A 17,164-nucleotide genomic window follows, 5' to 3' on the forward strand; every position below is an offset into this window, starting at 1 on the left:
AAGAGGAAGAAGCAAAATGTTGTTGCTAGATCCAGTACAGAAGCAGAATTCTAAGCCCTAGCTATGGATTAGATGAGATACTGTGGATTAAATTAATCCTGAAGCACCTACGAATGAACATCAATGGAACCATGAAGCTCTCCTGTGACAACAAGTTAGCAATCTCATTAGCTCACAATTCGGTACTACATGAAAGAACTTAACTTATTGAGATTGGTAGACGCTTCATTGGAAAGAAAATTGAGTCTGGAGAAGTGTGTATGCCATATATCCCTACAGCTCAACAAGTGGCAGACCTGTTTACTAAAGGATTAGACAGGAAGACTTTTGAAGCTCTGGTGGACAAGCTTGGAATGATTGACATCTATTCGCCAGCTTGAGGGGGAGTGTTGAAGATCTGCTACATATGGAAAGCTACCATCCTCGACAACTTTAAATATAGAGTTTGCCGAGAATTAGTGTGTCCTAAATTAGACTTGCCTTATTAGCTATAATTTCCTAGAATTAATTGTATAGAGTGTGAGTTGATTTTTTTCTATTTATAGGCACCTGACTTTATGTATAAAAGCAGCAGTATGTAATGACATTATACACAACATAATACAAAAAGTCATTCATTAGTTTTTTTCTACTTATTAATCTTGTCATGCTCATTAGAAAGCATTTTGTAGTGGGGATTAAGCTCCATGCTCCAAATTAATGTGGTGCTAAATATTCCTTATAGGAGGTAATCCCGTTGTTGGCAAATTCTCAGGCATGACATATGAAAATTGTTCCAAAATGGAATGAACACTAATTATATCCTTAAATTAATTCCCTATAATTCCTAGCACTTTATCTACTTGGTCGTGATGTAAATTTAAATTAAAATTACAGTAATTACCAATAAAATTCCCAAAGTCAATTATTCCCATAATTCCTAAACTTAGGCTTTTAGCTTGACTTCCTTTTATTGGTCAGGGTATGGTTAAACATTTATATGTACTTCATAATAATCACAACAATGTTTAGTTTGAGCCTTTTTCATTTTTCACTTCAAAATTTTTTGAATGCTTGTGCAGCTGCCGTTCCATAAAATTTGATTCTTGCCTAATTCACTTCCTTCTACTTTTTAGGTGGGCGATTTGGGGGGGGGGGGGGAGCGTATTATTGCAAGCAAGGAGTATAGATTAGGGAAAACACCTAAAAAAACATTAGTGCTGTTTTTAATTTCTATTGCCATCTCAGTCCCATGATTGCGTGGAATCATCCTGCTTTATTACCAATTATATTTTTCTTAAAGGAGATGTCTTCAGGCTCTATGTTCTTCTTCTATTAATGAAATTCTTCTTTTAGACTTTTACTATCAAAAAAGGGGAAAAAAACCAAGGACTTTTTCATGTTTATAAATGGGAGATGTTCAGATTACTCAATATTTTTTAGATAACAAGATTATTCCATGAAAAAATGAAAAGGTACAAGTTACAGAGGATAAGGAATCCCTAGAAAAGACAAAAAGTGATTACATCAATGTTGCCTTACAAGAACCCCAAATGAATGTGCCCAAAAACAAGCAAGAAGGAAGTAAGTTTATTATAAAGAAAAACGGGAAAAGTCTCTTGATCCTTGAAAGTTTTTGCATCCCTCTCGAGCCATAGAATCCACAAAACGGCATGCAACACACAAGTCAATAAGGTTGTTCCCGAAATCTCACCAACAAAAAATCATACGTGTTATGCATGGCTATCCATTCCATACTTGGCCACTCGGCAATGAATAAAAAGATCAACAAACTAGCCTTACTAGATCTCCTTATCTGTAGCAAGTAATTCGTACTAATCCTATTGTTGAGAGGAAGAGCCCAAATGGAACCCTGAATCCAAAATCTTGAAAGGAATTTTTTCTTGCCAATCATCTTTATTCAAACGGAAGTGGCTAGAATTGAAGAATTTATAAGTTGAGTAAAGAAAGATTTTGAAGAGAAAGACCCTGAGAATGCCCAATCCAAGCCTAGTGTCCTCCCTTGAAGTAGGAACAAAAGAATGCAGCACACCCAATGATGAAGTTAGATCATCGACCTCACTTTCATTGAGACTCATGAACAAATGCAAATCCCATGAATGATGGCCCATCTAAAAAGAAAAGAAAAAAATTGACGGTGGGTAGTCTAAACAAGTATGCACCAACAACTCCAACCAAGTCTCTCCCAACAAAATATCATCCGAAAAATGAGTTCTATTTACCTTACCTACTTTAAAATGATTAAGAGGAAAAAAAAACAAGTTTTTTAGCAAACTTCTTGGGGCTCATATGAGTAACATTGTCACTTCCATTAGTATCCACCTATCACGTCCTTGTTTTTGGCACATGACCGGTTATGACTCCATCTAAAGTCCAATGGAGGCACTATGCCTAGGCAAGAATTTGTTTTAAAAAACTATCATTTGAAAACAAGTTGGAGACCCATTAAGGGTGAATATTTGTTGAAAACACAAGATACATACATTTTATGAAGCAACTAAAAAGGTTTACTTTCAGTGACAAGCTCTTGACATTCAGTTGTACTTTACATACAACATTTTTCACACTTCCTAATCTACATACATGACCATCAACCAGATACATGCTTAGTATCTCTATCATCTTCCTGCTAACTTGTAATACACGTGAAAAATGGCAATCTCTTGGGAACTTTAAAAAGGGGGCTCTCCTTTAGTTTGAACCTGAAATTGTTAAGGAATAGGGGAGCAACCATGAGCTTAGTAAACATTCTTTATTCCCCTTATCCAAATAATGATTTCTTATATGTATGCATAAGCATAAGGTGCATGAAAACACTCCTTATTCTAAGCAATCTGTTCATCTAAGGTTACCGTCACAAAACATCCAAATGGCAAGCAGTTCCACATTTTTTTCAACATAGCAGCACTGTCCCAACTATGCACATTTTATCTCAAATGAGTGCCAAATTCTAGCTTGGCCAATCACCGCTTAATGCATAAATACCTTCCAGAGGTTTAGGGCCTTTTTCACGAGGGAGCCATAATCCTTGCTAAAATCCCATAACATTGGGGCCACAAAAAATAAACGAAGGGCCAGCTATTTTACATAATAGCAATTCAATAGATACACAAAGACACGCTATGCTATAGCAAGTAAAACCATCATCCTTATGAGATGAATATCTATCACATGAAAATTTCCCAACTAAATAGAATAAGCAACTATAGTAACCAAACGGAACATATATGTAGCCATATCAAGTAATTAGAAATGGCAAGTTTAAATCTTTCTAACTAGGATTCAATTCCATGCAAGATTCTATCTCTATTTCATTTGAATACCTAAAATCCCTAGGTGATTAAATGAAAATTAAGAACACCTACCGTGGCTTTCAGCTTCTTCAAACCTAGTTTAAGTTTCACTCTGAATTTCCTGTATTTTCTCCTGATTTCTGCAGAGTGTTCTCTCTTTTCCTGTCTCTCTCTAGAACTAGGGCTAATAGCTAGAGTTCGTGGTATTCTGTGTGTTGTGGCTGCTCTGCAGGACTGGAATGGTCAAGACATCAGCTACTTGTTGCCAGCTGCTTGCCAAGTGTCTCCTTCAAGGCTGTAAACATGGCAGGATTGCAGCAGCTGGTGGCTACAAAGGTCCTGCAGTGCTGCCATCTGTGCACTAGGTGTCGGCTGCCAGGTGGCTGGTGCTGGTTTGTAGCGCTGCCAGGTGTCACACTTGATTTCAGCATGCCCCTTCTTGTGTGTGTGTGTGTTTCTCTCTCTCTCTCTCTCTCTCTCTCTCTCTCTCTTCCCCAACTCTTATGTTGTATATGTTTTAGCATGTCCCTTATAATTTCCTTTCATCTAAGCCCCCCTACCCCTAATAAATCAAATGGAATTTCAAACATCAGTTGGCACAACTTAATTAATGAATAACATGGTTAGTATGAACTTGTTTGATGCAAAAAAAGAAAAAAAACAAAACAAAGTCATGCTAATTTATCAAAGTTATTTAAATTTACCACAGCCTAACGGGTATGGGTATCACACCACCATTCTGATGAACTCCATACTTACTCTTAATAACGTGAGGCCATAAGGAACTAATCCCTAATGGGAATTTCCATAACTACTTCCCAATTAAACAGAGATCCTTTTAGAAACCAAATTACCAAGCCCCAATCCCTTTTGAGATTTGGGTCACCCAACCACATTCTAAATAACAAGGTGATCCCTCTTATCCTCCCCAAAACTCTCATAATTTTCTCCAAGGGATAAAAATAAATGGGAATATTAGAAAAGGAAATACTAATAAGAGTGCTCTTACTCATATGCCCTCTTCCAACTAGTCTCCTCCCCACTCTCCTGGCCATAAGATTCCAAAAAACAGCCTTCGAAGGATTACTCCCTAAAGGAAGACCTAGATACGATAATGACCAAGCTAAAGAGTCGCAACTAGCTGGAGATTTGAAACCCTTTAAGTCACTACTATTTAAATTAATACCCACCACCCTACTCTTGGACAAATTTATCTTTAACCCAGAATTCTCCTAAAAAATTGCTTAATTAGCTATGCAATAGTTGCATATAACATGATTTCTTGCATGAATAATCATCTAATATTCCTATATTTTAAAATTTTGGATATGAATGTATAATATCATAATTAGATTTTAGAAATAATATAGCACATCTTTTGTTTTAAAAATTTGAGCAAAAGACATGACCTTCCCTAACGTTTGACAAAAAGACAAGGACCTCTCTAAAAATGCCATAGGCCTCTCCTGAGGTTTGACAAAAAGATGCGGACCTCCATTGGCCAATCTGCCCTGCATTTGATTTTTGGGACACTTCTACTCCTTATTGGGCTGGCCTTTTTGTCAAATATAAGGGGAGGCTGAAATCTTTAGGTGAGGTTTGCATCAAGGGAGGTCCTTGCATGGAGGTCCATGTTTTTACCAAACCTCAAGAAATATCAATGTCTTTTACCCTAAAAATTTTAATTTAATTAAAAAAAAATTTTTTAGGTCAGGTACCAATCTACATATTTTAAAGACTAAAATGTAGATAGTGCCTTTATTTAATTATATCGATTGAAAATTTTTGTTTTCATGACTTATTTATCTTTCCCTGTATAAAAAAATGGTCATTTTTTTTGTTCCTAGATTGTACAAAAAGCAAGCACATGCACAGTTTGTTGAAATAAATTGAGCGCATCATTTTGATTCTTTATGAATCTAACCTCATTTCTGTAGGGGCAATTTGGTACTGTTTTTTTTTTTTTTTTTTATATTTTCTGTTTTTGTTGCTAGAAGAAACATATTATTACAACATGTTTGTTTATGTTGCTAGTTTTTTGTTTCTATTATCATTTTTAGCAAAAATATAAAATCAAATTTTTGGTTTTCAGCATTGTGCAACGTGTTGCTACAGTACTTTAATATACATAATTGAATTTTTTGGAGTAAATGAAAAAAAAAGTTAATTAAAATTGACATAAAATTACCATATGAATATAAAATACTGAAGGCAAAGAAACCAAAATCCAAAATGCTGTCTCTCATGATGCTCTCTCTTTCTTTGTGTCCCTTCCTTCCTCCACCCTCTCGCACGTTGCTCTCTCTCTTTCTCATACGAAGCTCATTATGGTTTTGATAGTATCAAACAATGCTAAAACGTTTGATCAGATTGAGGGGAAGAGAGTTAGGTCTGGGGTGGAAGGGTAAGTAATTATTTAGAATTATTCCTGATGATGAGAAAGGGGTTGGTTGGCATAGTTTTGTAAACTTATTCTGCAGAGTACTTGACTCACTTCTAAAAATTAGCAGCGCAAAGGCTGTCCCATGTATAGGAGTTACGTTGTGTACTAATTAGCCCAAACAGGCCAGATCGTCTCTTCAGGGAATGTAAATTAGTTTTAAACTAGCGCAAAACAGGAAAAAGAAAATGAGAAAACAATTTTATTGAACATGGTTCAGATTCGAAATCTTGGGGGTTTTGAAAATTTGTGGTGAATTTGAAGTGACGTGAAACCTAAACTATGAACCTAACAATGACTCAACTAAATGAAAATATACTAAGCTAAACGATAAATAAAACTGGACTAAATAAATAAACTAAACCCAACAATAGAAAGAATCAAACATTTCCTAAATAAAAATGACTAAATTTAGACTAATAAAAAACACCCTCAAGATATTTAACATGACATTAGCTAAAGTAAAATAATTAAACAATCACAAGGAAAGGAGGGAATGAGAGAGTCCTAATCAAATAGTTAACTTCAATATAATAACAGCAAGGTAAACACAAGAATAAAAATGTCCAACAAGTATTAACTCCTACAATGACTTTGAAATAAAATAGATAAACTGAACTTAATAATATAAATAATCCAACATAATTTAAATTCAACAACTACAAAAAAAACAAACTGAATTTAACCACTTAAATAATCTAAGCAAGTATTTAAACTAAGGAGAGAGAAAAAGAGATCCAACAATCTTTAAACATGTGTATTCACTGCACTAATCAACTTAAACTAACAATAAAATGAAATACAAAGGAAAAAATAATTAATTAAAGAGAGAGAGAGAGAGAGAGATAATCCTAACAATAATCTTAAATGCAAATAAATAAAACAATACTTAAGAGAGAGAGAGAGAGAGAGAGAGAGAGAGAGAGAGAGAGAGAGAGAGATAGAGATCGAGGTGTGGTTGGCCGTGAGTTGAGCTGGAGATGCTCGGGTCTCCACACAGCAACAGCGGCGCAGCTCCCAAGCTGAGAATAAAAACCCCACGCAACCCCCCTAGCTGTCCCAAAACCCTAGCCTCTTTCTCCTCTTTTAATCCCTTAGCCTCCTTTACTTTTTTATCCTTCCTTCCAGCGCCTACTCACCCTTTTGGACCCAGCGCCTATACATGGCCTCTTGCACACACACACACAAGCCTTCTTGCATGGCCGGGTCACATCAAGACCCAGCCCTCTTCACGTGCCAGCCATCTGCCCTCTGCCCTCCTCCTTTTCTTTTACTTTTCTTTCCCTTTTTTGGCTCCCCTTCAGCGCATCAAGCCACCCACACACCTGGCCTGCATTTTTTTTTTTTTTTTTCAATTTGGCTCCTGTTTGTTCCTCAACTCACACACGGCCATGGGCCTCCAAATGCACGCATGCAAGCCCACTTTTCTTTCCAACCGGCCTGCCTCTTTAATTGCATGCAGCCCAGCCCACTCATGTCCACATGGCCCACGGTTCTTGTATTGTTTTAAGCCCAGCTGCCCCATGAACCCAGCGCACCAATTGTCCACGTAAGACCCAGTCCGCTCCTTTCTTCTTTTGCCAGCCCCTGGTTCTTCACTCAATGCTCAGCTTCTTGTCGTACATGCGGCGTCTCCTTGTCACGCGCATGGCTCACGTACACGGTTTCTCTCACGCACAACCCGCGTACATCTTTAATATCCAAAAATTGTCTTGCAATAATAGGACATGAATGGCCATAAATTTATGAAAAAAATAGGCTATTTATCTCAAGATTATCAAATGAGCTCAACGTTAAAATATTAGACATAATTAGGCATTTAATTAAAATTATAATCGTCAATGCATGAATTTAAACGCCTAATTATGCATCTTTGACGCGTAATCGGCACTTAAGGAGTTTTGTCAAGATTCAGGTGGCGTAGGTGATGCTAGTCCTTTGGCCCCTAGATTTTGGACAGGTGGTGATGGAAGGGAAAACAGGCAATGGAGAAGGTTGCACAAGTAGTTCCCGAGCAGCAAGAAGATTTAGAATATGGGAAAGATAAGTTGTGTTGTCAATGCAGGAGCGAACTGCAGAAGGATTCCGGGGCAGCTAGGGTTATGAAAGAATGAAGGTTCCTTGCTAAGGTAGTTAGGGTTACACTCCAGGAAGAGGAGGCCAAGAAATTATGTTTGGGCCTCTTTCTCCTCATTTTGGATTTGGCTGGTTAGTGGAAAAAGGACGAACCTCTTTCTTAACTAAATTGGGCCATATAATTGAAAAGGCCCATTTAGCTCCGACTTTATTTTGAACTTTAGGTTCGTGCGTCTCAATTGGATCCTTTGCTAAAGGGTCATGCCCCTAGTCAGTCCCATTTTAAGGATAAAGGAGATAGGCCCAAATCTTAGATTGATCATGTTATTACTCAGGCCCGTTGTTCTAGCCTAAATTCACTAGAACAAAATAAGGAGAAGATGGATTTTCTCCAGCTATTAATGTAAGCCTATCTCCAGCTCTCAATGATACACGTGGAATAAATCAAGATAGGGAGCAAGTCCAGGACAACATTGGCTTGGTCTCGGAATAGCCCCTTGGTGACAAAGACCACAAGTTCAAAAGTATCAGAGTGGCTGATGCTTCTAATTCGTGCAGAGGGACTAGCACCGGGAGTTGTCGAGGCCAATAGAGAAATGGTAACTTGTGGAGGAAACCTGATGTTTCAAAAAGTAAATATGACAAGTTTAGGAGTCCCAAGGTCTACACTTCTCGAAAGGCTGCTTTGATGAGTATGGCAATGAGAAATTTAATCAAGGAAAAGAGAGAGCAGTTTGGAGAGGTAGTGCCTAAGATCTTAAAGAAGAACTTAAATGGAGAATTAAGTGGAAGATATTTGTGCTAAGAAATTAGGTAATTCTTGTGATAGGGTTAGCAGAGATAAGGAGCTTAAGAAATGGGTGGGCCAATCAAATTATGAAAGTGATGATCTTAGTAAGTAGGTTTGTTGTTGGACGAGAGTAGGGAGGAATGTGGGTATATTTCAGACTCCAGTGATGTTTTAGGCGATTTAGCTTATGTATCTCCGTCCCCGTTGGAAGGACTGGAGGGGCTCTCCATTTTTGGATGATGGTTTGTTTAATGATCAATAATGCAAAGGTGGAATATTACCAACTCCAGAAGTGGAGTTTCCGAGGAAGGTTTTGGAAGTTCAAGGTTTGTTGGATGAATTGGATTTGAAGTTGCGCAATCCGGGGGAAATGAAGTGCACTTTATTGAGGACAAAAATCAAATTTAAAAGGGTCAGAGCGTGTACGCAGATTTGAAGTGCTCAATGAATTACGACAGAATTGGACTGAAAAGGGAATTCTTGGTCTATTGTGCTTTTTTTTTTAAGGGGTGGACTTCTTGTCCCTTTTGGTTGTATCTTCTCTTTCTCATTCTAGTACACCTTCTTTTCTTTACAAAAAGATATAAATAAAATAAATAAATCCATAAATTTTCTAAAAATTTTAAAATAATAAATCATCCGAAAAATCTTTCTTACCATTTTCAATTGCCATGTACAATAGGATTGTTCTTTGAGCACTAAAAGTGAGTTTAAACTTATAATAAAAAAGAAAGGTCGTACCCAGTGCACAAGGCTCCCACTTTGAGTGGGGTCTGGGAGAGATGGATGTCGGCAAGCCTTACCCCCATTTTTGGAGAGGCTATATTAATTTATAGTTTACATTATTTTTCTATTTTTATTATTTTGATTATGTTTTTTATAGTTATTTTGATTCAAGGAAAAAAATGAACGTGAGTTTGATTAGTTTTTGGTTTGTTTTCGTCTTGGAAATATTAAACAAGCTGCTATTCAGTCTTTAGTTTGTGTTTCTGGTTTTCTTTTTTCTTTTTTTTTGGCTTCTATTTCCATAATTTTTTACAGCAATGCCAAGTGGCCTGATATGTGTGCTTTTTTAAAAACAAAGACATTTTTAGGGAATTGGTAAGAATGTATGTGTTGGAATATGGACATTTTTAGATTACCTTTTGGTTTCATATATTTTTTTATAAGTAAATATGCATTGTATTGAAGGGCACAAATTATTTTGAAAAAAAAAAAAAAAAATAGCTATCAACAAATTATAGGTAAAATGCATTGAAAAGATATGTAGTGTAAATATACCAGAACTCCAATAAAACAGAGTATGTAGGAAATGATCCTTCAGTTTCCAGGTTGGAAGTTCTTTCCCATGGAACGCTCTCCTCCTTTCCTCCAAATACACCAAGGAGCTAGCTCCCACTTCCTAGTTCCCTGCCCAGAGTTTCTACTTCCAGTAACTAAGTAGAGCCAGAAAACAGTTGAGTGTAACCCAGCCACATATTCTAGAATCCAAAGCTTCCTTGGCTGACGGCTGTGGAGCAGTGAGTGGCTAGCGCTTTCTCCATTATTTGCATTGAAAACACTAATTTAATAGTGTAACTCCTCTTTTCCTTATGTTACTCCAGTAAGAATCGCTTTACTGATCAAAACAACACCTTTTTTGGAGCTCCAACTTTCTAAATAACCTTCCAAGGACAATGAGCACCATTATAATTCCTAATTAGCTTATAAGGACCTAACCCAACTTTTAAGTCTTATCTCCCGACCACCTGACCCTGTCTTTTCTGTTGGGGCAGATTCTGGTACTGGGTAGCTTGCCCAAGAGATTAACAACCTGGCCCACCTCCCAGTCCTGCACCCCCACTCCTGAAGTTCCAGTCAATACCATTAACTGCACAAGAAAGCACATATCTGAGACCAGTTCTTTCTTATCTTTGGAAATTCTAAACAGGGTCGGAAAATTTTCCTTTAAAGCTACATCACTATATCGAAAATCCAGACAAAATTTGATTCTATTCTCATATCCTACTTCATAGCAACAAAAGAGAAAGCACTCCGTTCCTTCATAATCCCCCTCCCAATGACCAATGCCACAAGAAAATCTTACTTCTATTTCAAAAACCACCCTCTTCTGGAGGCTATTGTTTTCCACAATACATCTCCACAACTACTTAGATGAAAGAGTTCCGTCGACTCTCAGCCTGGTTCTATCAAATGAAATTATCTTTCTTTATTGCCTAGAAAAAAAAAATGTCTTTCTTTGTTTGTGTTTCCCCAGGCAAAACTCTTTGTAATTTTCATGTATCCTGGCCATTCCTACTGGAATTGTAAAGAGTAATAATAAATAAGTAGGCAGATCGAACAACGTGCTTTTGATGAGCATGAGTCTGCCTCCTTTGTTAGGTAATGCTTCTTTCATGCCGTAATCCTTCAAACCTTTCAATGAAACCAAAGAGTCTGGAAAAATGTGTTCAATAATACTAAAATAAAAAAGTTAAACTAGTGCATGTATACAGTGGCATTGTCACTGGCACATAGTTGTTAGAATCTTACGATTCACGATTCGATTCATACAATTCGAACCACTTCTACACTAAATCGATTTGAATCTTACTAGTGAATCTAAACACAACTGAATCATTGCCGAATCTATCAATCCATCTTGTGAATCTAACAATTTGATCTGAATCTATCAATTCACACAATTTTGGAGCTATCATATCTTGACAAGCCCAACTAGTTTGAAACCCCCAAACCAAAGTTTCTTTCTTTCTTTTTTTATTGCTTTTATTTTTACACAATTACCTTCATCATTCGTTGTCTATGTCAATTTTGTACTAAAGAAGAGGAGAAATAGAATTTTAGGTCTCATGTTGTCTTCACAAAATCATTCTTCACTCTAGGAGGAGTATAGTGTTCTGCCGTTGAGAAGTGGCAGAACACTCACCGGCTATGGTGGTACTCTTGTTTCGTTGTGTTGTTAAGGTTTAGTTGGTTTTTTCAGTAGTTTGTTCAATTATTATCATTTTTTGGTTAATTGTTTTTTTTCCCCTTTTAATCCGAGAAAGAATATGCATGCAATATTATTATTTTTTAAAAAATTTTGGTAAATACCGAAAATTTCAAATTTTATTTTTCTTGATTCCTTCCCTTAAACAATATAAAGTTCATTTTTTTATTAATATTTCCTAATTCATTCTCTTACTTTTCATTTGTTTAGGGAAAGCATATAAATGAAATATGATTTTTTTGTTGTCAAATGTGTTTTACTATTTTGCTTGTTGTTTGTATATCAATATATGCATGTCATTTACAATTGATTTTGGAAATTTATACCGAATCTTACGATTCGATTCTCTATTCTGGATTCCCAAATTGGAATTTCGATTCACGATTCGAATCTCAATTTGACAACTATGCACTGGCATTATAATGGAAATTGGTAGATTGGGCTTGAGCTCAGGGTCAGATATGTTCAATTGTTTATTAATTGATGAATAATGCCACTTTTATGACAAGTTAGACCAAGAAGTTCTTGGACTGTATTTACCAAAATTATTTGTCATAAATTAAAATATTTATTTTATTCCTGTTTTTTTGAAATTTCCAAAATTGGAAGAATGTGTAGATGAAGTGGAACAAAAAGTGAATGACAAATAGAAATGAGTGTTAGTGTGCTTTAGAATATAACTTGTTGTCTTGTTCTATAAACATTATAGGTGTGCAAGTCTAAGTCTACTTATTTAATGGAATTTTTCAATTATTTTTTTGTACCAATGATACAGGTGAATGAATCTGAAATCCCTTTGTTGCATGAATTTAATGGTATTGCACGCGAAAATTCTACCTCAGTTGAGGTAAATATGTTCTGGCATGGAATGTGTTTGTGTTCGTACTTATGTCACATTCATTCATTACCTTACATAAGTCACTTATCCATACATATGCATTTGAAAAAATTTTAGGAGGAGCGACGTTTATTATATGTGGCAATGACTCGCGCTCGCAAAAAGCTTTTCATTCTATATGTTATCATGGACCCAAATTGGCAGGTTCAATCTACATCATTTCTATTCTCGTACTGTATTCATTGCCTTATTATTTCTTTGGGTAACAATTGGATCCTTTTAGGTGCTTCAACCTTCTCGCTTTTTAAAAGAGATTCCTGGTCATCTTAGAGAGACACAGGTGTGTTTCGGTCCTTTTACTTCTGTGTTGTCAATTTTAAGCGTTGAATGGAAATCTTAGAGATCCAGATTTTTCGTTTAATTCTCATGCTATGTTATTAAAGATGCTTACTGCTTAGTGCTTATGATATTATCCTCATTCTGGATAATTATGTACTAAACTGGTCTCTGCAAATGGGAAGTTGGGGGTGGGGGCTGGTTAAGAAAATTAGGTTCTCCCGCTGAGCTTTTATTGCTCATTCAATCCTATATTTTCGGGTTCTTGTGCAAAGAGAGATATCTCCTGTCCGGGATCTTCTTCTTCATAATATCTTATTTTATAAAATAAATAAATAAAGCTTGTCTTGGATGTGCTGAATCTGTTTCCTATAAACATGCTTTGTTTGCTGCAGGTATATGTCAGAAAGATATGTTGTGTATTGAGAAAGTGTTTTATAATGGAACAGTATGTCTGTCTTGCTTTATGTAGTTAATATAAGATTTGTGAAACACAGACTGAATAAGCCCCAATATAATGTAAGATTATTATACATTTACGATTCATTATTCTATTATTTAGTTCCATGAAAAAATAGTTCGATGGGTAGCATATTTTACTGGAAATACATTTTATTTGGTTCTAGAAAAAATGTTAAACCCTGTTAAGTCACTTAATGCAACTGTCAAGGGAGTTTAGTGGAATTTCTCAAATATTAGTAGTGGTCTCAAATGTCAATAGAGATCCCTTTAATGTTGGAAAAACTTCGAGGGCCTCCCAGCTATTGTTGCTATAGTGGACAGAAAACCACCTGGAGTGAAGAAAAATCCAAATCAGCCAATAATCCAGTAAAGGATGGGAAACTCACCTCCAGAAAATATCAGCAGAATTTCACTGTTATTATTATTAAATGCAATGTCTATTGGAGGATGAAGACGGTCCATTGGTTCTTTTATCAAGGTATTCTTGGCCTTTGTACTAAGTTGTAAGTGGACATTAAATGATTTCTCTGTTAATCTTAAAAATTGTTGAAGTACTGGGTAAATTGGAAGATCTAATCACAACTATAGGTCTCTCATTCTATTTATAAGATATGTCAAGTATATAACAATGACCATAACGCCATTACTAACTCATGGTTACTAACATAACAACATATGCTAATAATGCTAAATGACCAAAATAACTGGTAGCACTCCCCCTCAAGCTAGAGCATAGAAATCATATGCTCCTAGCTTGTTACAAATGAATTTAACATGAACACTTCCCAAGGCATTTCTAACTAAATCAGAAAGTTGAAATTCAGACTTCACATTAGTGGTTGTAATGAGCTTTTTTGTACAAGTTCTCTAGAACAAAGTGACAATCAACTTCAATGTGTTTTGTCTGCTTGTGGAAGATTGGGTTGGAGGCAATATAAATAGCAGCTTGAATCAAGTCCAAAGACTGAGAATGTGGAAAAAACCAAGTTTTCCAACATATTCTTCAACCATCGCGTGAGCTGTGGCCTGTTACTCTGACTCAACAATTGATTTGGCCGCCATACTTTTTCTTTTTCTCTTCCAGGAAACCAATTTACCACCAACAAAAATACCGTACCTTGTTGTGGGTCTATTTTCAGAAGGTAGCCCAAACCAATCTGCATTTGGCTACCCCTGAGTATAAGTGTGCCCCCCATACTGATCTAAGAGACCTCTCGTGCACCTTTGAAGTATATTGAGATGCAAATTACTACACCCTAGTGATTTAATCTCAAAGAATCAAGAAATTGGCTCACAGAACTTTATTGCGAAAGATAGATTTGGTCAAGCGACTGTGAGAAACTTTTTGACATATCTCTAGTACCATCCAGGGTCAGGGAACAAACCTGCCATATTTGGCACCTACTTTTGGGTCCATGGGTGTATCAATAGGTTTGGATCCCAACAACCCTTTCTCATGTGAAGGATCCTCTGTGACGAAATGGTTCTTGTACAAGATTAGGATGCTTCTATGCCCAAGAAGTATTTCAATGGCCCCAAATCTTTGATTTGAAACTTATCCTACTTTGGGTTCTCGGAATGTCTTTTCCTAGGAATAAATTAGTTATAATAGGTTATGATTAGATCATCCATATACACAATAAGCAGAATCTTACCATATGAATACAGAGTGATCTACTGGACATAGTTGGAGGCCAAACTCAAGTACTAACAACATTAAATTGACCAAACCATTCTTTAAGGGATTGGTAGACTGGTTTAGACAATACAATGATGTCTTGAGATGACCTACTAAGCCCAATTCCCCTCGAGCAACAAACCTAGGTGGTTGCTTCATATAAACCTCTTCCTAAAGATCACCATATAAGAATGCATTCTTCACATCTAACTGATGCAGAAGTTGTGGTGACTAAAGAGATGGACAAACTAGCAAGTTTGGCAACTGAGGAGAATGTGTCTGAATAATCCAAAATGTACACCTCATTATACCCCTTAACAACAAGGCGGGCCTTTCAATGAGCCACGAGACCATTAGGATTGGTTTTCATGGTATATAACCCAACAACAATCAACCACAGACTTATTAGGAGAGGTATTGATTCTCAAGTATCATTATCTTGTGATGCATGCATCTCTTCAACAATTCCCATTCTCTACCTTTAGATTTAGGAAGAGAAATAGAGATAGAGTACTAACAAAACAATAATGCAAGGGTGACAAGAAACCATAGCAATCGAAGTTGATGGAATGTTGCGTACATTTGCATTTACCATTCCAAAAAGCAATAGAACAAAGGAGCATTTGTGAAGAAAACAATGTAGGGAATTTCCCACCAAGAACAGAGGATGACATTCTATTGACAAAAGAGCTAGCGGTGAGCATAACATCACTCCAGAACACTTACGAACATGTACCCAATATAGTAAGGTACGAGTGACTTCAAGGATATGTCTACTTTTCCTTTTTGTAACCCTATCTTGTTGTGGAGTTTGGGGCACAAATGACTAATGAACAATACGAGACTAGGTCATAAGTATAGAATTGGGTACTTAAGTACTCCTTAGCATTATCACTATGAAGTGCCCGAACAGGAAAATCAAATTGAGTTTTTATTTGAAAACAAAAGGCACAAAAGGTAGAAATAACTTAGAACTATTATTTGTTAATTTAAGCCAAGTCATCCTTAAATAATCATCGACATAAGTTACAAAATATCAGGAGCCCAACTTTGACACTACTTGACTATGACCCAAATAGAATGAACTAACATGAAAAGTCTTGCTGCCCATTTATTGACTTGGGAAGCAAATGGAACATGATGATACTTTCCAAATGACAAGACTCACACCCAATACTAGATGCAGAACTCAAATCGGAACTTTTTTTTTTTAACTTTTCTAATGAAGGATGACCAAAGCAATAACAGATTTAAAGGGATGTAGCAGCAGAAGTGCAGGCGATTGGAGGTAATGACTAAAAGTGGTAAATTCCACTAGCTGCACATCCTCCCCCAATTGTCTTCCATGTCTTTAAATCTTGAATGACAACAAAATGAGGAAAAAATGTGATTGAACAGTTCATGGATTTTCTATTCTCACTAATAGACATAACATTGAAGGGGAACTTGGGCATGTACAAAATAGAACAAAGAGAAATAGAGGAAGTGGGATTTACTGTCTTTATTCCCTTAACGAAAGAGGACCCATTGGCAAGGGTAATATGACTTAAGCTTTCAGAATACTAGAGAGTGGACAAGAAGTTAGTTAATAGACAGTGGCTAAATGTATATAATCCAAGGAGTAGTGGATGGCAAGCAAGCTATAGAGTTGCCCACTTGAGCAAGAGATGCAGTGGGAGGAAAAGCTTGTTGGATGCTTGCTACTACTAGCACTTGGAATACTCTTCTTTTGGCATAGATACAGTACATTGCTCCCAAAGTATGGAATTTTGTGGTGGTTGTATTGGCAATGCGTGGCAGTCTATGGTCAAGATCCCAACATTGTTCAATCATTACCTTCTTGTCCACAATGAGTGCACTTGCCGGGGGCGGGGGGCGAGCTCTACCACATCCATCCCTTTCACCGTGATCACTTGAACCACCTTGAGAACTTTCGTGACTGCTTGGTTGACACCCAAAATAACCTTGTGTTATGAAAGCAATCTTCTCAAAGTCGGGGGCTAAAACACCAGATGCAGGGACTAAGGAATGTGTGCTGGTGGAAGCATGAAGAACGCAAGAATGAACATCAGCAAATGATGACAACTCTACACTACCAAGGATCTCAGACTGGACTGCCTCAAACTTGCATTTCAAACTCTTTAGGACCTGAAGAACTGTCATATGCTCCCTCTACTTTTGCATCTCACAAACATCGACAGTTATGGATTGCACAATGTGAAGCTCCTTACAAATGCGCTTCATTTATGCAAAATACTCTAT

At 36.6% G+C, this 17,164-nt stretch overlaps 1 protein-coding gene across 4 annotated transcripts in view; it reads left to right on the forward strand.

Annotated features, from left to right (window-relative positions):
- LOC131159788 (ATP-dependent DNA helicase SRS2-like protein At4g25120) overlaps nucleotides 1–17,164 on the forward strand; it is a 95,610-nt gene that overhangs the window by 60,221 nt on the left and 18,225 nt on the right. For all 4 annotated transcript variants that reach the window (XM_058114956.1, XM_058114957.1, XM_058114958.1 and 1 more), the window contains 3 exons: nucleotides 12,364–12,435; nucleotides 12,544–12,630; nucleotides 12,710–12,766. In XM_058114956.1, the coding sequence (XP_057970939.1) occupies nucleotides 12,364–12,435; nucleotides 12,544–12,630; nucleotides 12,710–12,766 (216 nt within the window). The remainder of the gene's footprint in view (nucleotides 1–12,363; nucleotides 12,436–12,543; nucleotides 12,631–12,709; nucleotides 12,767–17,164) is intronic.

The sequence above is a fragment of the Malania oleifera genome, chromosome 7 (genome assembly GCF_029873635.1).
Source record: "Malania oleifera isolate guangnan ecotype guangnan chromosome 7, ASM2987363v1, whole genome shotgun sequence".
NCBI classification, from domain to species: Eukaryota; Viridiplantae; Streptophyta; class Magnoliopsida; order Santalales; family Ximeniaceae; genus Malania; species Malania oleifera.